Source organism: Molothrus ater, chromosome 13 (assembly GCF_012460135.2).
Source record: "Molothrus ater isolate BHLD 08-10-18 breed brown headed cowbird chromosome 13, BPBGC_Mater_1.1, whole genome shotgun sequence".
In the NCBI taxonomy this organism is placed as follows: domain Eukaryota; kingdom Metazoa; phylum Chordata; class Aves; order Passeriformes; family Icteridae; genus Molothrus; species Molothrus ater.
In genome coordinates, this window is record NC_050490.2 from 11,789,464 (window position 1) to 11,817,089 (window position 27,626).

General features: G+C 40.3%; 1 protein-coding gene across 2 annotated transcripts; it reads right to left on the reverse strand.

Moving 5' to 3' along the window:
* Nucleotides 1-1,100: 1,100 nt before the first annotated feature.
* Nucleotides 1,101-27,330, reverse strand: IL16 (interleukin 16). Of its 2 annotated transcripts, none has more exons than XM_036390024.1 (20): nucleotides 26,881-27,330; nucleotides 19,134-19,270; nucleotides 18,358-18,466; nucleotides 16,771-16,864; nucleotides 16,175-16,317; nucleotides 14,301-14,411; nucleotides 13,785-13,899; nucleotides 13,507-13,580; nucleotides 13,200-13,413; nucleotides 12,038-12,155; nucleotides 10,752-10,884; nucleotides 9,937-10,024; nucleotides 8,755-9,230; nucleotides 7,067-7,205; nucleotides 4,742-5,831; nucleotides 4,062-4,245; nucleotides 3,767-3,868; nucleotides 2,825-3,077; nucleotides 1,819-1,944; nucleotides 1,101-1,573 (listed from the first exon to the last, which is right to left on the reverse strand). In XM_036390024.1, exons 1-20 carry the CDS (start codon nucleotides 27,241-27,243, stop codon nucleotides 1,380-1,382), a joined length of 4,263 nt encoding a protein of 1,420 aa, XP_036245917.1. In that variant the 5' UTR covers nucleotides 27,244-27,330; the 3' UTR covers nucleotides 1,101-1,379. The 2 variants fall into 2 exon arrangements, with proteins under 2 accessions (XP_036245917.1, XP_036245916.1); XM_036390023.1 differs by having other exon boundaries at nucleotides 7,067-7,208; nucleotides 18,334-18,466.
* Nucleotides 27,331-27,626: the final 296 nt, after the last annotated feature.

The window sequence follows — 27,626 nt, forward strand, 5'->3', positions numbered from 1 at the left end:
TCTTTTGGGAAAGAGAGCTCAGCTGAGTAAGTGTTTGGAAGTGTGGGGACAGATGGCTTGTCAAGAATGTTCTTTCAAGGATAAATTTACAGTTGTCATGTGAGAAAAGGCCACAGCAAGTCCAATACCTGGATTTAATTAATAACTTCTGCCTATTCTCCTTCCTTTTCTCTTAACTGCTGTTTTTGAGGCATTGTGTTAAGTGTATGGAAGACAGCTCCTGAGCTCCTCAACTTCTTCCTGGTGAAATTAGGTAACCAAAGAAGAGTACAGAAAATTCCCATCTCCCTGAAGGTGAGCAGCCAAGGACAATAACCAGATCAGGCATCTGGCTCTCAGCTGGGGAGTACCTTCTTCCATCCTGCCCTTGAATCTCTCTCTCCCTTTAATGAAGCAGGTCAGGGAAGACCAAGTGGGTGCATGAGACCATCTTGCCATAGGTACCTGTGCTGCTGGTGGAATTCCATACAGTGCATATAGGAAGCAGTGTTGGAAGCATAGATTTGTCTCCCAAGTTATTTAGCCTTTCCAGAGTAAACATTTCAGTTCAGAAGTACTTGGATTCACAATTATTCCTGCTGGTACTTTCCCTTGCAAAATTAACATGGACATTTAAAAGAAAAAAGTATTGTTACAAGGTAAGATTTGTTCTGAATGGCGTTGTTATTCTCCTGCAGTGGTCCTCTTGACTCTTCTGGCCAGAGGAAGGTTAGGAAAACTTCCACTACATTACCCTCATCTTCCTGCCTCCCCCTTGGAATACCATGAGAACTCCTTTCCACCCTGTGTTTGCCTGCTGCAGTAGAGAGGGCTCTGTCAGCTGCTAGTAGAAAGTCACTTTTACAGGTTTTGGCTGTCCTGAATGTTCTATGTTTTTATAGGAAAGCTGGAATTTTCTAGGGGATGTTTTGACACACAAAACTGCAACCCCTTTCTCTGCCCTACCCATTCTCTAAGGCAGTGTTTAATTTTAGGCTCATAGATTCATTTCTTGTTGCTGGGATGGTAAGGTAAGGAGCAGGACTTGGAGAGTAGCACTCAAAATTCAGCACAGGATCTGCTTCTGCTACTCATTAAGTTAATAGCTCAGAATAGGAGAGTACTATAGCTGTGATGGATTTTATTACAACCACTATATTATTAACAAAGTCATTATTTTATAATTATACACTTTGTAACATCTGTTTCTGAAGTTTGAAATAAGAATCATGCCCGTTTCCTGCACGTTTTAGTTAATCCCAGACAGCTTTCTCTGTAACTGGCAGTAAGCTCCAGTGTACTCCTCGTGGGTGCTTTCTGAGTATCTTGCTGAGGCAGCCAAGTGCCTGCAAGTAATAAAATCCTTTCTTTGAATATTGGCAGTAGTCTAATCCCTCCTCTTACAAAGTTTTGGATGACTTGCTGGTAACAGAGCTGTGATTCTTCCTCTTGATGATGGCTGTGATGGGCCCATCAGGTAATGCCTTGATTACATTCCACGCCTCAAAACGAGTGAGTCCTTGCATGGCAGTTGTGTGCACTTGTAGGAGCTCATCACCAGGCTGAACAGGGCTGCTCTGTTCCAGTGCAGTCCCTGGGGACAGAAAATGAATTTCCTTTAATTCTTTCTGTGGAGGAAACTTTAATGGATCTTTCACTTACTAGTGAATGGATCACTAGGATGTTTGCTAAAAACCACCTGGTCCCAGCAGGCAAATTACTGGCACCAAGCAATATAATGCTGCATTTGAAAAAATAACATTTCCACAGTTATAAATCAGCAGTCAGTTATGAACCCCACAAGGCTGCCTGAGTTGGGAACATGTTAAGTGTGTTTACCTTTAAATATCCTGTTGATGATGATGGGTTTATCTCCCTGAATAGAGCCTTTCCCTCCTTCCAGACTGAATCCTAAACCAGCAGATGTTTTTTCTAGAGTTACAGTGCAGATTGTATCCCCAGTGGCTGAAAACAAATGGAAAGTTACCACATGGACTGCGCACAGTCTAAAAAGCTCAAACATCTGTTACAAAAAATTAACTTTTGGATTGTTTGTAAAGGTCCTATAAACTGCCAAATGAAAGAGAAAACTAAAGCTTTTAATTTCTCATTATGTCATTTTAAGGCCCTCTGGGAAGCTGGGGAAAGAAAGTTATGTTTGAATTAATGGGAGAATGGAAATGCAGAATATTTACTAGAATTATAAAAATCTATTAAATGAACGAAATCTAAGGAAAATATTTGACTTCATATTAGCTATGAAGTTGTTATTGACTACTAGGCTGCTAATTTGCAGTATGGAAATAAAGCTACAGATCTCCAGTTCATGCTTTAGAAATAAAACCAAAACCAAATCAAAACACAAAACTATTCTGAAAGTGAAATATTTTGCAAAACTCTGACCTTGCTGTGTTTCAGATGTAGCCACCTGCTATATCAAACAATAGCATATTGTTGGTTCAAACTGAAATTCTCTTTCATGGAGAACAAGTCATGTAACAATATTAGAATAAAGAATCACTGTTCACTGAGTTGTCATTATACCTTCAATTAGATGGTGTGCTACAATAGCCATCTTTGTACATCTACAGAAATTCACATAGAGAATCATGCTTGGGTTTTTTAGGAGTTCTTTTATTTTAGAAATCCATTAATTCTTTCCCTTTTCAGTAAAGTTATTTCAAATATTTCAATATCTGTTTCAGGAATGTTTTATTAACTGTTCTGTCTTTAATCAGGGTTCACAGATTTATACAGCCACTGCTGGTTTTATGAACACCTGGATTTCAGGTGATGAGTAAACTCTTATCAAGTGGGGGCTGCAAGATAATGCCACTAAACTTACCAGATTCTTGTGAGGCATCACTTGCTACTGATGATGTACTAGAGCTGATGGAAGCGTTGAGATTTTTTTCTCCATCTTTGGGTTTTCTGGTGACAACAACAGCTTGTCTGGCTTGCCGGGCCTGTCGCATGATTGCTGAGGCATCACTATGAGTTGCACCTTTCAGACACTTCCCATTGATGGAGAGCACTTCATCTCCTTTCTGAATAGTTCCTTCCTGACAGGCCAGGCCATTGGGAAATACTTTGTGAACCTATTGAAGAGCCCAGTCACCACACACACACAGAAGGGAAGAGGAAAAGAGGACATCACTAAATCCCTTGGTTAACGCTTTACACCATTTGCATTTTTCATTCTTTGTCAGGAATAAGTTGCTTCTATCACATTTCAGGATGGAGGATGAATAAATTTGCACTGAGAAGCTTTCCTGTGCACATCCCTCCTCAAGCAGCCAGTGGAGCAGTTTGGCCCTGGTACCAGATGGCTAAAACTGTGCTACCTGTGCTATGTACCTTGTATATTCTACTTCCTGACCCTCTTGCTGCTTGTGAGAGGAAGGAGGTGTGACACTTACCTCTAGCTTCCAGACCCCTGATGTATTTTACCCACCCCATTCCTCCAGACCATCCTGCATGGTCTTCTATAAGCAGGTGAGTAAGGTGTTGGTTATTTCCTGCTGAGGGCTGTGTGTTCTGTTCTGCCTCATCTTTCAGAGCTGCTGGGGAGGAGGTGTCCAAGGCAACAGGACACTGCTACCAGACACCTGGAGAGGCAGCTCTGTGCAGAAGGAACCTGTTTTCACCCACTGTGGTCCTTCCAACCTTATCAATACAGCTGCCTGCTTTGATTATCTAAAAGCCAAAAACTGTAGTAGAAAACCAGTAAGGTATATATTTTTAGATAGAGGGTTGATTTGAGAGTATTTTTTAAGATGCTACTTACTGTTACCACTTTGTTTTCTAGATCAATGCCCCCTGCCAGGCTGAATCCAAGCCCAGTATCTTCTTCTTTATGCAAAACTGTAACATGAATATCATCAAGTTCCTAGGCAGAGAAAGGAATATAGTCAAGAACTTCCCAGAAGATATGTCTTAATGATTGGAAAGTTTGTTATACATTTTTTAATGAGACTTAGTGGCATAAGCATAATATTAAGTTGCAAAGTTTACCAGACACATTCATTCTACAGCTTTCTGAACATCATGCATGAAAAAAGAAAAATAAAAAGCAGGTTTACCTTTAAGGTTTCTTCATCTAGGGCTTTGACTTCCTCTATAAGCTTTGCCAGCTCCTCAGGGGAAAGCAGAGAGATGACTGACTGCCCCAACACACCGGATGCTTGAGGTGAGCCCTGTTCCTGTTTGTCTTCCTCCTTCCCTTTGTCTGCCAGGCTCACTGTGTATTCTCTCAGCTCTGAGAGGCTGTCCCATTGTAACAAGAACAAAAAAGAAACATTGAGCTATGAGAGAACATACCCACTAAGGCAAAAGGCAATTTTGGAGCAGTCATCTTTTCATCTTATTAGCATGTAATTTGGGAGGTAACTCCTACAACTATTATAAATACAGACAAATGGAAATTAATCGTGTTCACTTAAAGGAAGTACAATCCTTGGCATAAAAGAATGAGAAAAATTTCATGGCCTCAGGCAAATGCACTTAAATCTGCTTTATCGTGGAGATACTAGAAATAATGCTCCTTAAATAGGAGGATGTTTGAAATATCTATGTATGGATATAATACAAATCAAAAACAAGATTAGCAGTCAGGAGTCATTTAACCTTCATGCTCTAAAAAGTTCTTAGTCTGTGCTTTACTTCTGTGTGCTGCTACTTTAGACTTTAATCTGTCAGTGAATCAGTGCAGCTGCTCACCAGTGCTGATCTGTAAATCTGAGTTTTAAATATGGTATCTTACTTTAGGGAAAAGCCAGTGTCCAGGTGGTGGTTCTCACTTGCAGGTGAGGTGGAAGGCCCATCCTCCTCCATGGAGGACTGAGACACTGTGTCCAGAGTTTCCCATGCACTGTTTCCAGAAGAGGCTGGGGACTGAGGAAGGCAAAGCAATGATTTCATTAAAGCAGATGACACCTGGCTGCTGATGGAATAGATTTTGCTACACTTCTCATCAAATGGCTTCATTATCTCACAAGCCTGGGCAGCGGTGAGAGGGAAGCTTCGTGACCTCAGGCTGTGTGCTTTCGCTACTGACACAAGATGGGAGTTAACAGCCTCTGGAGTGAGGAGACTTGATGAACTTTCAGTGCTTGCATTGCTGCTTTCCTCTGAGCTGGTTTTCTCTGGTCTGGCAATGCTCTCCCTGCGAGAGGAAGATCTATCCAGGCTCTTTGTAGCCATGGCCACAGGTGGCTGTTGGTTGCTGTTTTCACAATGCGGGAGGAGGGGTTGGTGTGCACAGGCTGGAGCTGCCTCTGCCCCTGCTGCAGGGCGGGAAGGTTCTTTCTGCACCGATGGTTTTAGGCTCAACCTTCGGGGGGTTTTTTCAGGTGACTGTGGAGCACTCAAGGATTCAAATGAGCTTATTCTTTGTTTTATTGATGATCCTCCAGGAGACACACGTGAGAAGCTGGATTGCTGTTTTTTGTTGGAAACACTGTCATGGTTGGGAGGACTTTGATCTGCCTGTGGTTTTAGATCTGAATTTGCTTTCCTCAATCCTTTCAGACTTTGGCGGAACCAGGTGGGCTTTGGTGCAACAGGAGGACCCTTCTTCACACTGTCATTTTCATCTGATTTTAGCACTTTGGAACCCTCTGATTCTGATTTCTTCAGAACTGTCTCTGAGCTGCTTCGATTTTGATTCTCCTTTTTTTTGTCTATGCCAGGCTGCAAATCTAAGTGGACGTTGTTTTCACTCATGGTAGGATTAAATAAGCTTTTTATGCAGTCAGAAATTTTAACCCAGGGGTCTTCTGTTGTATCAAGACTATAATCTACTCGTGCTTGTCTTTTAAGTACAGGTCTTTGAATTGATGAAAGTGGATTCCCTGTAAAAAAAAAAGACATAGATTATAAACAACCATCCATCTACTTCTTGCTGCATCATTATTAATTCATTAACCTTGAATTTCATTCAAGCCTCTGATAATTTTTTTTTGAAGTTTCTAAAATGTTTCAGCTTTTAAAAATTCGTAATTCTTGATCCATAAGTTCTGACTTCAGACAGTGAAATTAACTGAAAAACAAGGCTCTTGCACACTTAAATACGTGATTGTTTTTTTAGAGGGTTTACAAATACTGAAATTCTGGGGTGCTGAAATCTTGATACAGGATGTAACAGCTAAAATAGAAAGTTAAAATTGCAATGTTTTTTGCAGCCTAGAGAAAAATCTGGTGTTACAGTAAATTCTTTTGAAAACCATTTATTTTCTACATTTGTAAGTATATCATACTCTAAAAAGAGTAGGATCATAGGAAGATCTTCTATATTTATGCTTCCTCAAATTTCCTCAGGCATTTCCAGTTGATTTTTTCTGATAAGTAAAAACTTGATTCTAATATGTGAATATTTTTTACTTCATGGAGCAATTGAGCATTTTAATGTTAGACATGGTGGAGCTGAATGGCAGCAAAGTTCTGTTTGTGCAGCTGCACAGGTACTGTTTTCTGCTTCAGTGTGAACTTTTTTTAAGGCAACATTTTTACTTTTTTTAATGATCTGAGCCATAACTTTACATAAGCCTGTATGTTGTAAGAGACCTCTTGAGATTGTCTTGTTCCCTTAACACTAAGTTTCCTTAATTCTAACTAGCACAGCAAAAAAGTAACTTTTCAGTGGTTTGTACCATTGCAACACTAGGGTCTTGAAATTGTGCATAAAAATATCCTTTAGAAATGCTAAAACTAAGCTTTAATATGAGATGTTCAGAATAACTAAGCAGTTTCATCTGAAGAAATACAGAAATACTGTACCTGTCCATTAACAATTTTTACAATAAATCATCTCTTATGCTGCTTTTGATCTATTTTCTCTTTTGACAAAGATTAATAATTTTTTAAAATTACAATAAATCATCTCTTATGCTGATTTTGATCTACTTTCCCTTTCTTTACAGAGATTAATCAATAATTTGAAATTTCATCTGTTCATCCCAAAATTTAGAGATATGGTTTGAAGACTATATTTAAAGAGAAAGTGAAGTCAGCTCAATACCCATTTTGGAATCCAAACTAAATACTATAGATTTAGCTGGGGGAAACAAGTTAATTAAATTAAACATACCTAATTTTTCTTTTCTTTCTTGATCTCTGCCCACTGGAGCAGCAGCTGTGTGCTCCTTATCACATGCAGTAGGAGAAGTGGTGAAGACACTGTGGGTTACATCGGTTTGATGTCCCTCTAGCATTGCTTCTCCAACTTCCTGCTGAACAAACAGGAAAGAGAAGTGTGTCAGAATGCAATTATGCAAACCACACTATATATGAATCTGAAAAAATATATGAATCTGCAAAAAAAACTAGAAACCCCATTTAAAATTGTGGTATGCAGGCCTCAGACATACTAATACAAAATTTGTGGGAAATAAGGGTTGAAAAAAAATTTAAAGCACTAATAAAACCTTTTCTTAATGATCTAAAATACATTCTGACCAGAAACTTTCTCTCTTGGGTATATGCAGATATAAAGACAATCTTAATAGAGGAAGTTGTCTTCCTGAACAGATCTTGATTTTTCATGGATTTTATTGATCTTAAGATTTAGGGTTTTCTCACTTAGAATGACTAAGTACGAAGAATAAGAAGTTGCAGGGAGTGGTAAGTTTAACAAGTACTTATTGTCCTTAATTTAACTTCTGAAAGTTGATTTTCTAGCAGTGGTTTCTACTTAGGGGATGGTAAAAATGACCTTACCTAAGAAGCTTAACTGAAATTTCTTTGGATATTAACATTATATGTGGACTTCAGTTTGCTCTGTATAATTTTGTATTGATCTTTGCAGCTTGGGAACTGGTTAGGGGGGGCAGTTTGTGTTTTTTGTGTTTGGTTTGGTTATTTGTTGTTTTGTTTTGGTTTTTTCTGTGTTTTGTTTTTTGTATTTTTCCTTTGCATTGCATTGAGAGCAGTTCATTTCTACTGCCATATTGCTAAACCTGAGGAAAAGAAGTTTCGGTTTTAAACAAACCACAATTTTGTTTCAACATGCAGATCTCACAATCCTTCACACTCATGCAAAAGTGAAACACTCTCTGTTGTCCTAGATGAGCGAGGGAACTGAAATTTAGAAATATACAAATGTACACTGTTTTCAAATACTGTAGCTCATCAACAAAGATGTATGTGCACCACAATTTAAATGGTTTTATTTAATACCTCCCGGTTTCAAGAAAGGTATCTGAGCCCAAGATTCCCTGCTGCACATAATGTTAGTGCTTTCTTCCAATAAAAATCCACTGCTGAAACAAAGAAATTATTGTTTTATGACTACTACTATAAATGATATGACTCTGTGACACAGGGAGTTGGGGTGAGCCACACCAAGCTGGCATCAGAAGCTGTGTAAACACCTCCAGGCCCAGCCTAGGGCATAACCCTGGGAGCAGAGCATGCTTGATTACCACCAAAGGCACATGCTCATGAGGAGAGGCAGGGACTCCGATTCATTCTTGCAGCTGCTCTCACTGGGATTTTAACTCAGATACCTTAGTATGGAAGATTTTCTTCAGACAATTCTCTGCCTTCCGACCTTACTTTGAACATAACATTTTGTGCTATACTGGCTTCACTAAGATACACACCTTATTTTCAAAACAGAAGAGACTCATCTTCTTCCCCCCATTCTCACATGTATATATATTTTCCTCCTTCTTTCCTACTCTTCTTCCTGCTGCCATGCAAAGCCACTTTACCTTCCTTTTTCCCCTGCCTCAAAAATATGCACACACAAGAAAAATGTTGTAAATTTTACTTTACCTGCACACTTACAGAAGGTAATGCAGCCACTTCTGATACAAGCTTTTCTTTTCTGTCTGCATTACCCTGGTCATCACATGTGCAGTCCTGCTTGAAGTATTTCCTTGGTGGAGGTTTGGGCTTTGATGATTTAGGTTTTCTAACGAGGATCTCTGATGACTTCTTAGTGTTTTGCAAGGCTCGACCACCTTCACTACAGGTGGGAGGGGAATTTCTCCCTGAATTATTGGTAGAGAATGAGTAGAGCAGCCCAGGCTGCTGGGTAATTGGTACATCTATGCTGTGTACTCTTGCTTTCAAGTCTGTGAGCTGGGGCACAGCAGCAGGGGCACAGGAGGCCCGGGGGTTGTAGCTGCTGTCGCTGCTGGAGCGGGTCATGAGCCGCTGAGCCCTGCGGCTGCAGCAGCCCACGCTCCTGTCCGAGTGCTTCTCACAGGGCTGCCTCCCGTGCCAGCTCATCTCCAGCCTCTTCGCACCTGTACCAGGAACATGGACAAAATGTCTGCTCAGTACATGCAGAGTGCTCGCTTCTAAGATTCAGCTGATGAAATCTGCCCCTAACTACCATCCTTGGTGGATGCAAAGGCGTGATTTATGCATTGAAGGCTTGTAGGGTCAAGAGTCAACAGCTAAGTTCCTGAATGACCAAATAATATTCTCCTTATATATAGGTATGTCAGCACTATCATTTTACTGATAACTGTTACCTGTTGGTTCTTTAGAAGACACTCAAAGCAGTATCATTACTGGAAGAGGTTATCATACCTGAGCTGGGCAAATAGCTCAAGCCATGACTGCATTTCCTCACAAAAAAAGGAATTAACAAGGTTTAGCCCTAGGGCATCACCTTCATAGTTCCTTGTTGTCATAGTCCTGTCACCTACAGACAGTGGTTTGAAAAACTCTAAGCAGAGCTTGTGAATTGGAGAGGATGAGCCACTGTGAGAGGAAGTTTGCACAAGAAATTTTTGTTGGTAATCAGACAGACTTGGTCTGTTCTCATCACTCTGGTAATGTATCATTGGAGACATGTTAGGGGGGCTGTCCTGTAAGCTTTCCTCCTCTTTCTTTCTGCTTTGGGTTACCTGACTGTTTTCAAGGATTCTAATACAGCATGTACTCATCCTTGGCATCTTTTAAGTCAAAATTACCATGTCTCAGTGAATGCATTTATTCCCTTACCTTCAGTACTCCATTGGTGTCTCTCCTTTCCAAATCTGTTGCTTTCCACAGCTTGTGCAACAGCTTCTTTTAGCTGTTGCTCAGACACCTAGGAAATATCATGCCATTTTATTCTCATGAGGTGAGTTAATTGCACACCATTATATTTGTATAAATCCTAGTGTATATGAAGTATATATATGGATATGCTCTTTTTAGTGGCTATTTAGGTAAAATGGGACCTTTTAAAGGTAAACATTCTTTTGCAGATTTCACTAGAAGTGGAGTCCTGGATCTACCAGTATAAGGTAACTCAATACACCATAGTTTATGTAACAATTTAAACTTAATAATAATTTATACAGTATTTGGTGCTAGGAAGGATTTTGTTGAAAAACCTTGCAGGAATAAAACTTTATACTTCAATATTAATTTAATTATAAATATTGGCAGAGCAAGACCTAAATTTTAATTACTGAAAGATAGTGTATAAACATTTCTTCTTGGGGAGGTATGTTCCCTCTTTCAAATTATTTACTTATCATTGTCAATTCTTTCTTACATAAGAATTATGTTTTGGGTTATTCCTTAAATGTTATTTCTGTAGCTTCCTTATTCACTGCATAGAACCTCATGTAAGACTGTCACCAGTGATCTTCAAATCTTAAATAATTCTACTTAAGAGAATGCATATCTCAGATTTTTTTGTGTGTGCACAGTGATCATCATAAAGAGATCAGCATCTTTGTAGTCAACATTTTTCCACCTGTATTAGATCAGCACTTCCTCCCTCTTAGTTCTATCTTGAAATTCAGAAAGAATACAGACTGTGCTACCTGTGGTTCAGGGTGTCTGCTAACAATGATTTGTACTGCACCAGGATCACAATGGCTCAGCACAGCATAAACTTCATTAAGGGTTGTATTTTGTACTGAAGTTTCATTAATTTCAAGAATTTCATCTCCACACCTAGAGAGATATTAAAAAAAAAAAGAGAGAATGTAAACAAAGATTTTTCTCCTGACCTCATCTCACTCATGTGAAAATATAAAAAAAGCAAATTCATAAGGTCGACCTAATTAATTTTCTTACAGATTAAATCTGTCTTTCTGTCCTGTTACAGAGAATGTAATGGGAATGAGTTGGATGCCAAGGGGTTTTGATCTGCCATGTTGCATGCAACCTCTGAGCTTTCTGCATGTTCAGCTGTGCACACTTGGTGTTCTTTCTGCTGTCTGCAGCTCAGCTGCTGCTTCCACCTACACCTTACTTCCTTCCTTTCCAGTTAGCACTTCACTTTTCATGTCTTTATATTATGTTAGTGGTTTTTAAGTTCAGAAAGGATGTTATGTTTCTGCTACATACGTGAATAACCCATTAAGAGAAAAATTCCAATGACAAACTATCAAAATCTGCTAAACTCGATCTTTACAGATGAAATCCAAATTTGGCTCATATGGAAACTGAGATTGCCTTGCTCTGCTCTAGTTCTCACACACATTAAGAGCCTGACTGAAGGTAGTGACTTGTATCATGCAAATATTCAAATAATTTAAGACTACAGTTCTTTCAGCTAAAGTATTAGAGAGGAGAATTACAGAACACCTTAACTTTGATCAAAAACACTGAAACTGCTGTGGTCTGTTCAATTCTCAATATGTTCAACACTACTAGTTGGTCAAAAATCTCTGAAAGTGAATTTCTACACTCTCACTTAAGCTCATTTCAGCAAATCTGTTTTTCTATTGGGCAAGAAGAGATAGAATTTGAGGAGCTTGTATTAGGAAAAAAATCTAGTGCTCAAACAAGCCAAATTATGCCATATGTTTAGGTTTTTCCAAATACTTTCTCATTTGGAGGTCTCCTCCAGTAGCCATGCTACAAGCTTGTCTAATACCTTCAAAGTTAGCCAAGCTTGGACAAGCGGCAGAGATTTCCCTGGGTTACTGTATTTCTGAAAATCCCACATATCCCGAAGACATGCTCCAACCCTGAGAATAGCACATGTGCTTTAAACACCAAATTCCCAAATTTCTTCCTGCCCAAATAGGTCAAAAATAAACCCATAAAACAGATCAATAAGAAATTTGTAACCTAAGATATCCAGCCTTTCTCATCCTACCTGAGTCTCCCATCCATATGTGCCACTGATCCTGGCGAGAGGGTGTGAATAAAGATCCCTGAAATACACTGGAAGTAAGGGATGCTACACAGCCCAATTCCAAGGCCAACACCTGGCTCTGAAAGAATAAATAATAATTTAAAAAGTCCATAAGAAACAGTCAAAGCAAACTATTGAAGAACCTTCTTAAAAATTAATTAAATTTAATTCTTTTTTTCTGCACAAGCCAGAACCAAAGTCTTGTGCTCATGAGTGTTGCACATTCAGTATTTGTTGCTGCTTCCACTGCATTTTTCTGTACCTTTCTATTGTTTTATTGTGGGGTTGTTATGGGGGCTTTTGTCCTCCTCATGATTAAAATGTTACAGACACAATGGACTGCAGGTTTATTTTGCAAAATATCTGTCATTACAGAAGAATTCAAATGACTTTACAAGGAGACAAAATAGAAAGAAAATTAAGGAGCTAAAATTAAGAGGGGGGAAAAAAGCTAAAATTAAGGATATATGGCTACTGTTACATCATTTCAGTTTTCTTTCTGTTTTATATAATAGAGCTGAAGACTTCTGTGAGTTTATCCTCTCTGCTGTGGACAGTCACTGATGTCAGATCCCATCCTGTGTGTTTGGTAAGTCGTGGTACCTCATAGAGGCTTTGCTTTGTTTGTTGCTCTGATGTTCCCATATTTAAAAGTTTATTTCATTGTGCCAGTGGTTGTTTCTAAATAGAAGATGATGACAGTTGGAGAGGAGGTGAAAGAACTACAAGAAGATGTAGATAGTTATTTTATTTGGTTTAAAGCCTTTTCAAGAGTGAAATTAACTGCTTGCCTAATTATGGGTAAGAGCTGCACAGTCTGCTTAATAAGAGGCATTTGTTGGCAAGAGCTTTACTCTTTCAAATGAAGGATATGCATGTGACTCTAATGCTTGAGAGCAAAAAATCCTCTGTGATTGGCTCTTGAGGACAGATGGCGTTCAAAATCCAATTGTTGATAGATACTTGTTAGTACTGACAGGCACCAAGATCTAATTTAGTGTATTAAAAAAAAACAGTTCAGGAAAAGAATCAGGTTTGTGAGGAAAGACATTCAAGGAGCAAATGAACAGTGGTTTGTCAGTCAGTGCTTTGTTGGCAGTGCTCAGTTAATGTCAACACTCACCTTTGTTTAGGGTAACTTCCATTATGACCCTGTCATTGGGCTTTGTAGGATTTAAGGAGAATGCTCCATTTTCTGAGCTGAAAGAGCTGTTTTCCTTGGTTATGCATGTACTGGAGCTCAGTGACTGACACAGGAGGGGTGACTGACAGCTGGAAGCAGAATGAGGTGTGCTGAAGCTTGTTCTGACTGTAAGTGTCAGAAGACCCTTTTTGGCCTGCTGGAAAGAACAGAGAGTGAGTGAATGGGTTGAGCTCACATGCACATTGTGTCTAAAACCAGAGGTTGTTCTGGAGGGAGAATACATAACCTTAAATTTCTGCAAAGCATCATAATGTGTTAATCCATGCATGGATTCTCCATTCAGTTCCAGGATTTCATCACCTGTTTCGAAAGAGAAAAAATTATATCACTATTACTGTATTGTGCAATAAGTTACGTGATAACATGCATAAACTCCAAAGGACTCTTGCAAATACAAAAATGGATGCAGGTGTAAAAGTCACTTATGACTCATTTCAGCTTCAATCTGACTTTCAGTGTCATTTTTTGGGAAGTGGGAAAAAGGAGAGAAGAGGTATTTCCCACCTTCTTGTAGCCTTCCATCAGCAGCAGCAGCTCCACCAGGAAAGATGGTTTTGACATAGATGCCTATTGGTCCATAGATGCTGTCTTTACCACCAACGATACTGAAGCCCAAACCCTAATTTATGGAAGAACAAGTGTGTGAGAATCCACGTTCAGTTCTCATAATAGTTCATTTGCAGTTTCTTCTGCATTACCTACATGGGCAGTATTGTTAGTGGAGCAATATAACACATGGAAAAATAGTCAATCACATTCCTGTAGAAGGAGTAAAGGGAAATTTCAGCAGAAATTTCAGCAGATTCAGCAGAATCCTCTCACATTTTGCTTTTTGTTTGTTCCAATCAATTAATTCACATTGTATGCACATAGGAAGGTGTCTAAATTATTTTTTAAATTTTTTCTTGGATATGAACTGGCAGCCCAAAAGTAGCAACGTGCAGTCACCTCTCTGCACATTGCAGATCACATTTGTGACAAGAAGTAAAACTCATGGTAAATCAACAGAGCCAGTCTTACCTTCCCTTGTCCTTTCATCAATACAATGTTTGAAATCACTGAAGCCTGTGAGCCACAGGATGTGTGCACTAGTTGTGCTGTACTTAGGGATCTGGATGGCCTCGAAATTGCCTGTGAACATTAAAAAACCAACAAAACCAACAATTTTCTTTTATGCATAAACAGACATTCTTGAACATACATTGCAGCAACTTGTTTATTTGAAATTTTCTTCCTTATAACTGATTGTACAAAGAATTCTTTAAAAAAAAAATCCTTGTAATTTTCATAAGCCATTTGTTATTCAGAAAATCTCTGCTCACTGAATTTGTCCTGTAGGGACTAAATTGGAGAAAAATTAGGATGTTGGGTCTTGAAGGGGTGAAATGGTGTAGAAAGATATATTTGTGCTCTGGCTTGAGTCCCTATGCCAAAACCCCATTTATGGTCATTAGGGGACATGAACAAGTATTATCATTTTTGCCTTCAAGAACTGAACTAGAATCAAGACATTCAAAATCATTCCTTTATCTTGTGACTAAAAACTTTATCTTGGCTCATACCAAACCTGTTTTCAGCATTTTCCCCAAAATATGAATTTGTGCTGGATTTCCTAAATTCAGCCTCTGAGATTTGCCCCATTTTAATAAACTTTTAATGAAATATTTAGTGAAATGTTTAATGAAAACCTCCTATTTCAACAAGGAATTAGGTATTACAAGATAATTTAAGCACTGACAGAAGTCATTACCCAAAGCTAGCTATGCATGAAGTTCAGCAGGGTCAGAGTTAATTGCACTCATTACACATCTGAGAGAGTTCAACGCTTTTTTTTTTTGCTTTTTTTTAATGCAGCAAAGTGAAACTAACAGGTGTTGAAGAGTGAAGAATCGGCCAAAATTATGGTTTCTGCATATGCGAGAATCTCAATTTTGACATGAAAACCAGCTTATCTATTCAACATGGGATTTGGAATGGGACTAAGAGGTGAACAGGTATGCAACACCAAAAACACAGTCTCCAAAATGCATTCCTCTGTCTGACCAGGGTGACTGTTTATTCTGGTCTGGGTCTTCTGAATCTGAAACAGGAAATTTTCAAATTTCCTTTGTTTCTGTGTGAGGTGTATTTTTTAATTTCTGTTTGTGGTGGGTAGCAATACCCAAAGCCAGTATGCTGCCAAGGAACCTCTTCAAATGAGCAGCCATGCAGGAGCTTTGAGGAGAAGGAAATCCCAGTGAATCCTTGAGGACCTCTCTGTGCACTCGGGTGTGGTTTGGTTGGGTTTGTGCTCTGGTTTGCAGCCTCCTTATTCCTGTTAAAGCCTTGGGTCCCTCAGGGTTGGTGGTGGGCCAGGAGAAGGCAGGGAACAGCAGGGAGGGAGGTGGGAGCTGAGTGTGAGGAGCTTTGCCGCCATCTCCTCCTCCAGGTCTGAGTCTGGGGACCATAAATGCCCGAAACATTTCCCAGCATCTCATGGATCAGTTGGCATCTATCTGGAGAGCACCTGAGCCAGTCTCCAGCCTCCTTTAACAGGTGTTTAAATCTGTCTCTTTCAGTGGGGGCCATGGTCAGTCCATATCCACTTGTAGCCATGGCCGGGCCAGCGCAGCACTGGGGCTCAGAGCGGGGTGGTGTAAACCATCCTTGGGAATTTAGCCACACCAAAGAACCTGCTGGGCAATGGGAAGGAGAACATGGAGAAATGGCACGGTGCCTTTTCTGCTCTCCCACCCCTCACAGAGGAAATGTCGGGGGCAGAAAGGAGGCAGAGTGACCATCACCCAGGCAGGGCCTGTGGGGCAGAGGGGATCTGCCAGGACGCGCCTCGGTCATGCAGAGAGCCCTGTTGGGGACAGCACTGTGTGTTCCTCAGGTGTCTCTGTGGCACTCACCGGGGCTCTCCCTGCAGGGCAGTCCAGCTGCTGTGACAGCGATTTTCGGCCGGCGTGGAGGCCGTGGGGTGGGCGCTCCCTGAGGGGCCCAGCTCTGCGCGGCGCCGGGCCCTCCACAGCCCCGACCCAGAGCGGGCTCGCACCTGCCGGGTGGGCAGAGAGCCCAGTTACTGCACAAGGCTTGGACAAACAGCACAGGCGTTTTAGGCAAACGTTACCCAGAAATGGTTTTCCCTTTGTAAATCTCGATGTGAAGGGATTGATGTTTTCAGTTGTCATTTTGATGACAGTAATTAATGTTAAATATAGTAAAAAGCATGAATTCCCTACCAAAAAAGTGTTGGCCTATTTAGAATACACCATAAAAAAAAAAGGCCCAAACCATAAAATGCAAACTTTATGCACCAAACCTAGCTGCAGGATGTTGTGAATACAGCAGCTGATGATTCTATGCATCAGCAATTCTTAGCTAAGGATCCCAGAATAAGTTTGGACAACGTTCAACATTTCTTTTAGCACCATAGTACCATCACACAACGGGGTGATCTGTAGCCCTTGAGTATTGCAAGAAAACAGATTATTGCTCTGCAACTTACTGGTGGAGTTACTGCGAGTCCGCTGGCATGCAGCCTTACCGTGCAGAAAACCATTCTGTATTTCCAAAGGCCTTTCCTTACGTGTTGGTGTTTCCTAAAACAGACAAAAACCCAACAAACAAAGCCCATTGCTATGCAGAAAACTTCCAAAGTGATCTATTCTTAAAAAATAAATTTCTTCTAATTTGTCTTGCATGGATTTCAGCCTGAATCAAAAAAAGACATGGAGCAAAATTCATTATTCAATCTACAATTTTTTAAATGCTAGAATTAGGGACCGTATTCTCAAAAGCAACAGGAGATTCCAACTGGAAGGTACTGATTTTTTTGAAACTTCTTAAACTTAGTCCTCAGAGGTTTTTAAATGCTCAGATTGTATTTTGACTAAAAAACATCCCTCTGAATCAGAAGTTAGATACATATCCACCATTGCATAAAATGGGATTAAGAATTTTCCTCTTGATTGTAACACCTCCCTAAGGTGCTTGAGTACCTGAAAAATATCAGCTACCTCCAGAAATTAGATAAGCATGGCTATATCTTACCCATCCATCAATCTGTCTGGACAAACTGAGGGTGTCCAATTAATTTTCTGTTCATTTTGTCTAAGGACCTGAATCTATTGCTATCTTATTACTTTGTTACAATCATTTTTATAGCAAAATCTGGGCTGCATTCTCCTTTATTCTCCTATTTGTTTTAAATAATGAATTTTGCTCCATTCAGCTTTCTAAATGCAGGTTTTTAGAACTGTTGGAAATAAGTACGTGATCACATCTGAATAACAGTAGATCTTAGGAATAATTTCTGGGTGGTTCCTGCTAGTCCTGATTCTGATCCTGTTTCTGTGGCACAATTATTTTGATCCTGAGGGAATCCCAGTTAAAGGAAGAACATTACTAAATACAGACACCATATGGAAACTGATATAAATAAAACAAAATGCCAAATTTTTGCTCAGTGTTATTCTACAGGAGCTGAGACAGGAGCAGTGTCAGAGCACTTACGGAATGCTAATTTTCCTCTTGGACAGCAGGTGGGGGTATTGCCAAGTAGCAAAATCCTACTAGGGCTTTTCCCTTGGGGAACTCCTCAGAATTAGAAACACGGAGAAGATCCTTGAAGATGAATTTTGAAAGTGATTTTGCAGTGTTTCTCTTGCCAAGCTAGCTAGCTTGAAAAGCATTTGCTATTAACTATGGATCCTAGATTCACAGAACTACTTTGTTACAGGGCCTGCTCTCTGGCTTCTCTGGGATGCGTGGATCTTCCCTTAAATACGTTTCTGCCTTTCTTCAACTTCTAAATGGAAAATTAATATTGGCAAGCTGTGTGTTTCTAAAAGAAGGGTTTGAACAGCCCTTGCTAGAGTTTCCCAGAGCCTCAGCCTCCCCACAGCCTCTGTTTATCTGGGAAAAAGCTATGCTGAAAGTCACCAGAGTCTGACCACAGGAGGTTTTGGGTTTTGTCATGAAAGGCAAAACCATCTTCAAATGTCTGATGAACAAATTCCCCTCCTCTCTAAAGTAAATGTCCCATCACCCCACAGTTGCTCATGCTTACTTTGTGAGCCATCATGATGTTCACCAGCTGTGTTGGTGGGGGAATGAGAGACTCAGCCTCCTTTCTGGACAAGTCTTTGAGTGATTGTACATTTAGTGCTAACAGTTCATCCCTTGGGGTCAGGCAACCATCCCTTAAAGGAAAAAAAAGAAACATTTCTATATTATTTCACACAGAATAATATATCCCTGTTCCATGTGCTACCTGTCTCACTATCTGAGGAGTCAGCTTCAGTTCTCCCTTTGCCTTGACCTGGGCTGCCATGAGGTGCCTGGGTGTGTGATACCCCCATCCCCTGCTAGGATTTTTCCCCATTGCTGCTCTCTTCTGCCTAGTCCTGGTGATCACTGGCTGCCTGGTGATCTCACAGCTGACATTCAGGCAAGACATTCCTCTCTTCTCACTGTCTTGTACTGAAAAATTGTTCAAAGACTACATTAACTTCCTGTCACACTAGCTCACATTGCTTTCCAGTGGCCTTGTGGGACAGATGCCAGCCTACACTACCCTTTGACAAGGAATCACCATTTGAAAACCTGATGTTATGTACACTCTCTCTTTTTCAAGGTTTTATTTCTTGGTGTAATTGAGCAACAGAGATCCCTGAGTGGCCACAGTTTTATTTTTCTACAATCTTCCAATGTCTCCAACTGGAAGCAATGTAAGGAATGATTCCCAGACATCATTTCTTTTCTCTGGAACTGAGCTTCAAGGCATAGTTTGTCACAAAAAGCTGGTTGTGCAAACTCTGTGCAAACAAATGTCTCTGTAATAACTAGCTAACTCCACATGTACTGTACCTGTTTGCTGGGCCCTCAGCAGGCACATGGCTGCCTGTTAACCCTTTCCAGAAAGATGCACATCTCGGACTCCGGGAGAGCTTGATTCCTGAGCTGCCTGTCCCTGATGTTGAGCACAGCCTGCAGATGCAGCTGTCCTGATCCGAAGATAAAAGTTTGCATGAGCAAAAATGTACTTAAACTGTTAAAAGTTACTTACACTTATTCTGAACCTTTTTAAGAAAGGCTTTAGAACCCAGTTGCCTCCCAGGAGAACAGGAGCCTTTAACACTGTCCTTTTGAGAAAAAACAATGGTGTTACAGAGTCAGTGTTTTACAGAAGTTATTTTCCTTAGGACTTCAGTGGCTTCTGGCTACAAGAAGGAAGAATTACAATATAGTGTCCCTTTGCATGAAGGGAAGAGAGCAAATAGCAGACTTTTCATAGTAACTGGGTAAACTTTGCCTATGCTAGCTATTGTAAGAATAGACAGGGAGGAAAATAAACACACGCCAGAAAATTAAATGCTCTGGAAAACAGAAGAGGTCTGAATGGAAAATAAGTAAAATAAGTGTATACAAAACACTAGATGCTCCACCCCTGCTGCTGACTTGTTAAGTGGGGGCAGGGGACCAGAGAGGTCTGCAGCAGTGGAAAATTTTTTGTCCACTCCAGACTGGTTGAAATTGCTGTAGTCTGCATTGCATCTGGAGGACTAATTTTAAGCATATCTTTAATGCAGTTATGAATCATTAACACAGGGCCATTCAGAAGGAGAAGTAGTGCTTTGAGACATGTATGGAAAGCAAAGAATGGAGCAACTAAGCACATGAAGCACAACACATTTGACTAGGAAATACTCTCCTGTGGCACAAATGTGAACACCTAAAAATTTTAAAGAGATGAGGAAAGCTGGAAAGTTAGCACACAATTTCTTTTCCACTTGTTTAGTATTTCTCCTGATTCAAGAGAATCATTCATTTCTCAGTTATTCTGCTCCCAGCTGAACCCACCTCCTCTGCCCTCGCCAGCCTCTCCATACTCCACAAAGTGAAGAGGGCACTCAGTGTGTCCTGGATCCAGGCTTGTTCCCAAGAGATTTGTATGACTGAGGTATAGATTTCTGAAGGGGAGGCAAATTTCATATGTTAGGACAGGCCACAAAGCATAACAGTGGTCAACTGTCTGTGTTGCTCCCAGGGCCCCTGGTCAAAGTGCATAAACTATTTCCAGTAATCTGTAGTCCTCTGAGAGCACAAGGAAAGCTGTGTAGCCACTTTCACCACCAGCAGGGCTTCATTTCCTCCCTAGGCAGAGTTCATCCAGCCCTGAGGATGAGAATCATTGTGCTGCTTCACCAAAAATCAATAGATATTGCATCATTCCTAACTGACAGCAAACACAAAATGCAAATTACAGCAATGTCAATAAAGGTCGTTATCTTTCAGGCTGACTGCCGAAGCCTGGCTCCCATTCTGAAACCTGCCAGAGTAAATCTGTGAATGAATGAAATACTTAACTTGGGGCCCTGGGCTGAATTCAGTAGGTAATGGATAAGGGCTATACTTGTATTGACTGACTCGTTAACTCTGTGGGTTTGCTTACATTCCAGATTGTCTGCCTTTGATGAGGAGTGTCTGAATTTTACGAAGCCTTTTTTTGTTCGTTAAGAATTTTTCTGGTGAGTAATATGTTGGTAAGGATTTAAGCATGGACAGAGTTCTATCTTAAAGCAGTTGGCTTGAGCTCTAATATTAGTTTTGGAGCTTTTATATTTACTTTTCACCCAAGATAAATATCTTGGGAAATGCTTACTTGAAATCAGGATTACATTATGTTCCTTTTTTTTAATGATCTTATGGCAGTTCTTTGAAGTCTTCGGCATGGTAACAAAATAAAGATTAACATTCTGATGCCTTAAAATTTGAGATCTTGAGTAGCAAAAAATGTGAGTTCCCTTTTCTGTTTGTTTGCACTGTCCTTTATTTCAGGCATGATTATGACATTAGAGGTCAGATTCTGCATACATGGAGCATCCATTGAAACTCACAGGGTTTTCAATAAGGTGATGTGCTTGTTGTAAAACATGAGAGATGTGAGATAGATATTAAAGGCAGGAAATTATGCTGCCATTTGGCTGAGTATTTCTGAGATGTCAGCTGCTTGTCGATTGGGGCTGTTGTGAAAGAATAATGGTATTTAAAACTCAGTGTTTAAAAGAGTAATTTTCTTTCTTTTTCCTGTAGTCAGAATTCAAGTTTGGACTTGCCAGCTTATCTTCTTAGGAATCCCTACTCTTGTGAAATGCTCTCTTGAAAGATACACATATCTTCTCACAGACACCTGTCAGACACACACACAACTTTGCACAGCTGTTCTCCACACTTCATTTTATTGATTTTCATGGGCCTTTTCAGACTGTCCCCAACTCATCCCTGTTAAAAGCTGAGTCCTGCCTTTCCTATAACTTGTTCACAGTATATAGCTACCGTGTTCATCATATTTCTAAATACCCTCCTAATTAATTGTCCAAAAGTGTTGTGTCTCTGCCCAGTTTCACAGGACATCACAGAGAGCAGTGGGTTTGGCTCTGAGGTTTTTCAGTGCAGCACCATGAAAGTCTTTTGGGGAAGAGATTGTATTCTGTACAATGGGACACGTGCCAGGCTGGAAATTCTGGGTTTTTTTGGGACATCCATGAGAAACATCACCAAACCAAATCTGATAGGAAGATTTTTCCAAAAACTGTAAGTTGCATGCATTTAGTCACTAGAAAAGTAGAGGTTAAATCCCTTGTACACAGCAGAAAAATCTTGGGAAAAATTTTTGTTTAGATTTGTAGTCATATTACCCAGTTGGGCTACATTTCAAAATAGCTCCATGTCTCAGTCATTGCTGCAATTCATTTAGGTGAATTACTTAAAAAAAGAAGTTTTTATTGGTCTATGGACATGTGGCAAATATCTGTATGTTGTCAACATCTGTATTTTTTGGGTCCTGGATATAGATCATTATATTCATATCCAAGTTATTGCAACATGACAGAAAATTAATAAAAGCTGTTCTTCAGAAAAATAAATGTTTGACCAATTCTTGTGCCCACAGTCAATTTGCTTTGGGTTTAGTTCTTTAATTTTTTTTTCCTGTCTCTGATTATTTTATGCATAGAGATACTGCTGATGGTTCCAAGAGTAAAGACAGTATTTATTTTTACATTCTTTTCCTTTTTAAAGTGTTCTGTTTGTTTTGAAAGGGGATTTGTAGATCTGAATACAGTGAGTACTGAAAATTTGCTAAAAGAAGGTTGTCAGCTTTGAGGTGGGGGCAGGTGGATCCTAGGTCAGCCTTGTCTCTTCATTATTAGAATATATATTTAAACGTATATTTTCTGCCAGTGAATAAACTCTCTTCTTTGTCTTCCAGCACTTCAGGACTCTGAGGAAACTTTTATCTGCATTGTACGTTCCACTCAAATCAAATTTGTATTTAAACTGAGTCTGCTTGGCTGAAAGATAAAAAGTAAAGGATTTTAAGAGCCTCTTGAATGTTACACAGGTGAGAATAGATTAACTTTTCTTGTGTTTTTTCTGGAAAAATAATTGGTACATCCAGGCCTACTCTCTCTTCTTGTTCCCATTTTTTGTCATCCAAAATGCAAAGCTTCTGAGGATGTTTTTTATCTGTCGTTTAAAAGATTCTTTTTTCCTTCATGCTTTCATTAGACATTTCTAACCCAGAGTCCCATCTCAAAACATCTAATTCCAGATGTTGTTTAGAAATAAGGGTAACCATGGCATCTGTGGAAAACTGAAAAACTTTTGTGCGCTCTTAAAGTAAGACACAGTAGTTAGATTGTCTGAATTGAAATGTTATACAAGGCTAGTTCAAGTAAGGTCTTGGACTCAGTTAACCAAGTGCATGACAATGAGCTAATTGACTGCTGGTTTAAAAAAAAAGGAAAAAATAAAAGGAAAAATATATCTAACAGCAGTACAATAATTTATTAAAATATTTTGTTTTTCTGGTCTTTCACAGTTCTTATGACTGTGAAATGGCTGGGATTTCTGAGAGAATACGGTCTTTGGGGATTTTCTTCAAGGATTAATTTTTTTCTGCATCAGTTCTGACAGAAAGGGCCAGAGTCTCTCTGGCATAAACTCACTCAACCGGCTCTGATGTACCCTAGCCCAATGCCTTGGTCTTTTACAAGTATTTATAGTAGGTGTAATTCATTTTCCCAGCAGCATATTCCCTTTGAAACCAGTAAAATGGCAGAAGCTGGAAAGCCAGGATGATGCAAGGAGCAGGGCATGAGATCAAGCTTTGCCCTAGATTGACAATTCAGCACATCAGATGTTACAGAAGGACCTTTCCCCTGCCATCTGCCCTTTGGTGTGTTTTCCTGGGAGCCTTTGCTGGCCTGCATTTTGCACCACATGCTGTATTAATGGAACAGCTCCTCTCCCAGCTGGCTCTGAGGATGACCTGGTGATGTACACCAAAAGCAAGAAGGCTGGGCAGACAGAAAGAGAGAAGTGTGAAAACTGAGGAGAACACATAAATATCTAAATAAATGCAGTCTCTTCTCCTGGCTTTGGTTTTCCATCCCGCCCGTGGGTTTGTGTTTGAGACATTACAGTGTGTTGCCATAGCACTTGTCCTGGTACCAAAGGGCCAGCTAACTGGTGTTTGCATCAAGGCAAGTTAATAAATTATATTCTGCTGATGACCAAAGGAGAAAAATTACCTTTTGCCTTTTCTCTTCTTCAAGCAGAGAGTTAGGGACTAAAGGAAGAAAGGGTGCAGAAGTTTCTAGAACCAAGTAGAGCCATGCAGTCAGGTCAACTTAGTTCCTGTATTTATTTCATCAGAATCCAACCCTTTTCTATTCTAGTTTATTCTAGATGCTATTTCAACCCTGCTACCGGCCCCACTGTAGCTCTCAGCACTTCCCAGGATTTTGGGAGTGTTGGGAAGATGTAATGAAATGCTTCTTGGAGTAGCAGAAGTGCTTCTTGCAGCAGCTCTCACACTCAGCAGAGCCTGCTGTTCTCTGAAGGAGCTGATATCATCTATTCCTGTCCAGCTCTCCAACAACTGGAGTGATTTCAGTCTGAGCAGGCAAAGACATCTTCCACAGTGTCTGCTGTGTCCGTGCTCAGGGTATCAGATACTGCTTACCATTTCTTTGGTTTCTTTTCTTTCAGGCCATGTGAAAATTGCTGATTTTGTGAGAGGCACACTGTAAAGGAGATCTGCTTGTTTATACATAGACCAGCTGGCAGTCCACCATATCAGACCAAGCACACCTCATCTCATAAAGTGTCTGGACAAGTGACAAGTGACAAGGAATAGCCAGTTTAAGTGAATAGTGGGTCACTGAAGCCAAATGAATTAAAAGACAGTTCATCTGCTCTCACTGCTGACAGAATACTAGAGAAGGAAAAAAAAAATCTGTTATTTAGTCCTGCAACACTGATTTGCTAATAACTTATTGCTTATGGTATATCCCATGTTGTCAGTAGAGTATGGCTCAGAGAGGCACTTAAGGTTTTCAACAGAAAAAAAGGAATTTGAACTTTGAATACTGATGTTACAGGTTCCCCCTTACTCTGGAGAAGAAATGTACAGGGAGCATTAAATCATGCAGCACTTTTAGGCATTCTTCTCTCCTTCCCTGTGACAGCAATATTAAGTTGTTCAGTTCTGTGGGAGTTATTAACACCTTCAGAGTCACGCTTAGGGCTGGAGGTGCTGGAAAGGAGAAGAATAGTGGAATATTCTCAAGAACACCACAGAAAGAATGGAATCAATTTTCTTGAACAAAGACAAGGATTCTTCAGCTCTGAGTCACACAGCATGAATTTCTGAAGTGTCACATTTAGATGGAGGAGAGAGAATTACACTGGGACATGAAAAAATGCCTGTTTGACTTCTTGAAGAGAAGGCTTAAGCTTTGTAAGACATGTGGTACAGAAGATTGTTCTGACAGGCTTCTGCCATATGGAAGGTAGAGATCACTGCTTTCATACTCCAGGGGGAAAGCCTCAGCAGCACAGGAAAGGGTTGTGTGGCTGTTACCAATGTTCATCTTACTTAGCAAGCCAAGATAAGACTTTAGAATCACTCATTGATCCATGACTCTGAAAGGTATGGAAGATTAGCAAGTAGCATTTGAAGAGGTTTAGATTGCTCTGAGAGCTCTGGAGTGGGAATTTAATGGTACTCATAGTCTACAGCAGCACTAAGCAACCCAAATGCTGCTGTGAGGGACTGAGCTGCTGACTAATTTATGTCAGCATCCGACACATGTTCTTCAGTGACACTGATGCTTCAGCCTAAGAGTGGATTTATATCCTTAGCAGTTCTATTTTTATATGTGCGAAGGCATTGTGGGACTTGCTCTGTTCCTCAGATCCCTGTTTTAGCTGCTTGCCAGCTATAAAAGCAAACAATCTAAACTTCCAGTCTGAGATGAGATACTGAGGAGTTGCATGTGGGGATGGATCACAGCAGTTATTGGAGCCCTGCACACTTGAGAGATGTGCAAGGAAATAGACTGTGGCAGCTGACACACACCCACCTAAGTGCTTCAGCTTTTGAAAAGAAAAGATGGGGGAGTGCACAGAGGCCAGCTCCTTCTTCACTCACAGAGACATCAGCAGGGTGCATAAGGACTGTTTCCAAAAAGGAGGAGTTGGCATGGTTTTGCAGGGGACTGAGTGAATTTTGGGACTTCGGTCTTGTTTTCTGTCAGAATGCAATAGCAAGTTGGTTTGGTTTTGTCTTCCTGCTGGGGCTTTGCCAAGGGTGGAAACACTTGCATTCATCCTGCTGCAGTCTTTGTGATGCTGGGTATGCTGTGGTCATCATCAAGGGTAAGGGGAGATTCTGATTTTCAGTACCACTTGTGCCACTGTGTGTTTAGACATAGATGTCTAATTTTAGCCAATATATATTTTATTTTATATAAAATAAATTAGAATATACAAGGAAAACTATTTAGGTGAAAGAATCGGTTCTTTCAGATAAGCATGTATCTGCATAGATAAAAGGCATAAGGTAACAAAGGAGGTGCCAGGATGACACTTGCAGTGAGGTCCCTTTTACACATCACAGCAACAGGTAGAGAGAAAGTGGAAAAATTAGGCTATCCTACTGAAAGAACTTTCTAAAGCCATCTAAAATATCTTGCTCAGACTGAAAAATTGTTCAGATTGTTTGGGTTCACATAGCTGATTAAAGAATAACATTGTAATATGAGACTCTTAGACTTTTCACATCTCTAGGAAATGTGACATCTCTGGTGGTTTTAGAGCCACCACTACCTTCTTCCTGAATCAGAGGGAAAGAGCATCTGCCTACTGAATCTCCTGTGTCTGACACAATATTAATATAATCCAGGCTTGCCTGGCTTGTGAGATACCAAGGTATCACACTACAAGAACACTTTGCTACAGTCTTTGCTACAGACAGGTTTATATTTTGAGCTGGAGTCTCTTGCAGATAGAACACACCAGCTGTACTTGTCTGAACACTGATAGTGGCCTAGAGGCACTGATTTCAGCAGACTGTGCATCAGCAGAGTGCAACAGCACAGCAGGGAAGCCAGGATGTTTTCATGCCTTTTATGCAGAGCAGGAACATTGCAGGTTCGTAGGCTCTGAAACAGCCAAGTAGAACCCTAAGTTCCTGGGAAATATTAATTAATCCATTTGGGAATTACTGCAGTGGGAAACATTACAATGCCCAGCACGAATTGCCTACCTTGGTGAGGAACTTTCTTCTTGTGTTGTTGCAGTTCTCATTTGCTGCAGCTTTGGACTGGAGGATGCTGGTGACCACACATGGAGGATCAGGTGGGCTGTCCTCTGCCTCTGCTGTGTATGGCAGCTGAGTTCTGGGACAGCAGTCAAAATCCTCTTGACCCCAGCTGGTAGAGTTCTCAAAGGGATCAGGGCATTTCTCGTCGGGACTTGACCCATCGTCGCTGGTTTTGGCATTGCAGAGTATGAGGGATCTTGAAATGGAGCGAAACTTTCTTGACTTCCTGTTCCCAGCATTGCTCTTTTGATCCATCTTCAGAGAGCTGCTGCTCTTTTTCCTATCATTCTCCCATTTATGTGGCATGGTACCTTCAGTAGTTTTCTCTGCTTCTGTGGTGCTAAATATCCTCCAGGAAAGGAAATATAAAAGTAAGTTGTAATATACCCTACTTTCTCCCACTTAATAACCTACGCTACTGGAAAGCCCTAATGAATAAATCGAATCAACAGAGCCTTTCAGTCTGAGAACAGCCACGTGATATCTCATGACTTGCTAATTCTGCTTCTGTGCAGAGCTCTCCTAGATCCTCCTTCACCTTTTCATTCTCTTGCCATGTTACCCAAGCAGAGTGGAGTGCTTTTAATAAATGTTTGTGATGCTGCCATTGTCTGCTTGCTTTGGGCATCTGCTGAATTTGCATGTTGAAATCCCAAATTGAAAAGGAAGATACTTTAAAAGCATTACTC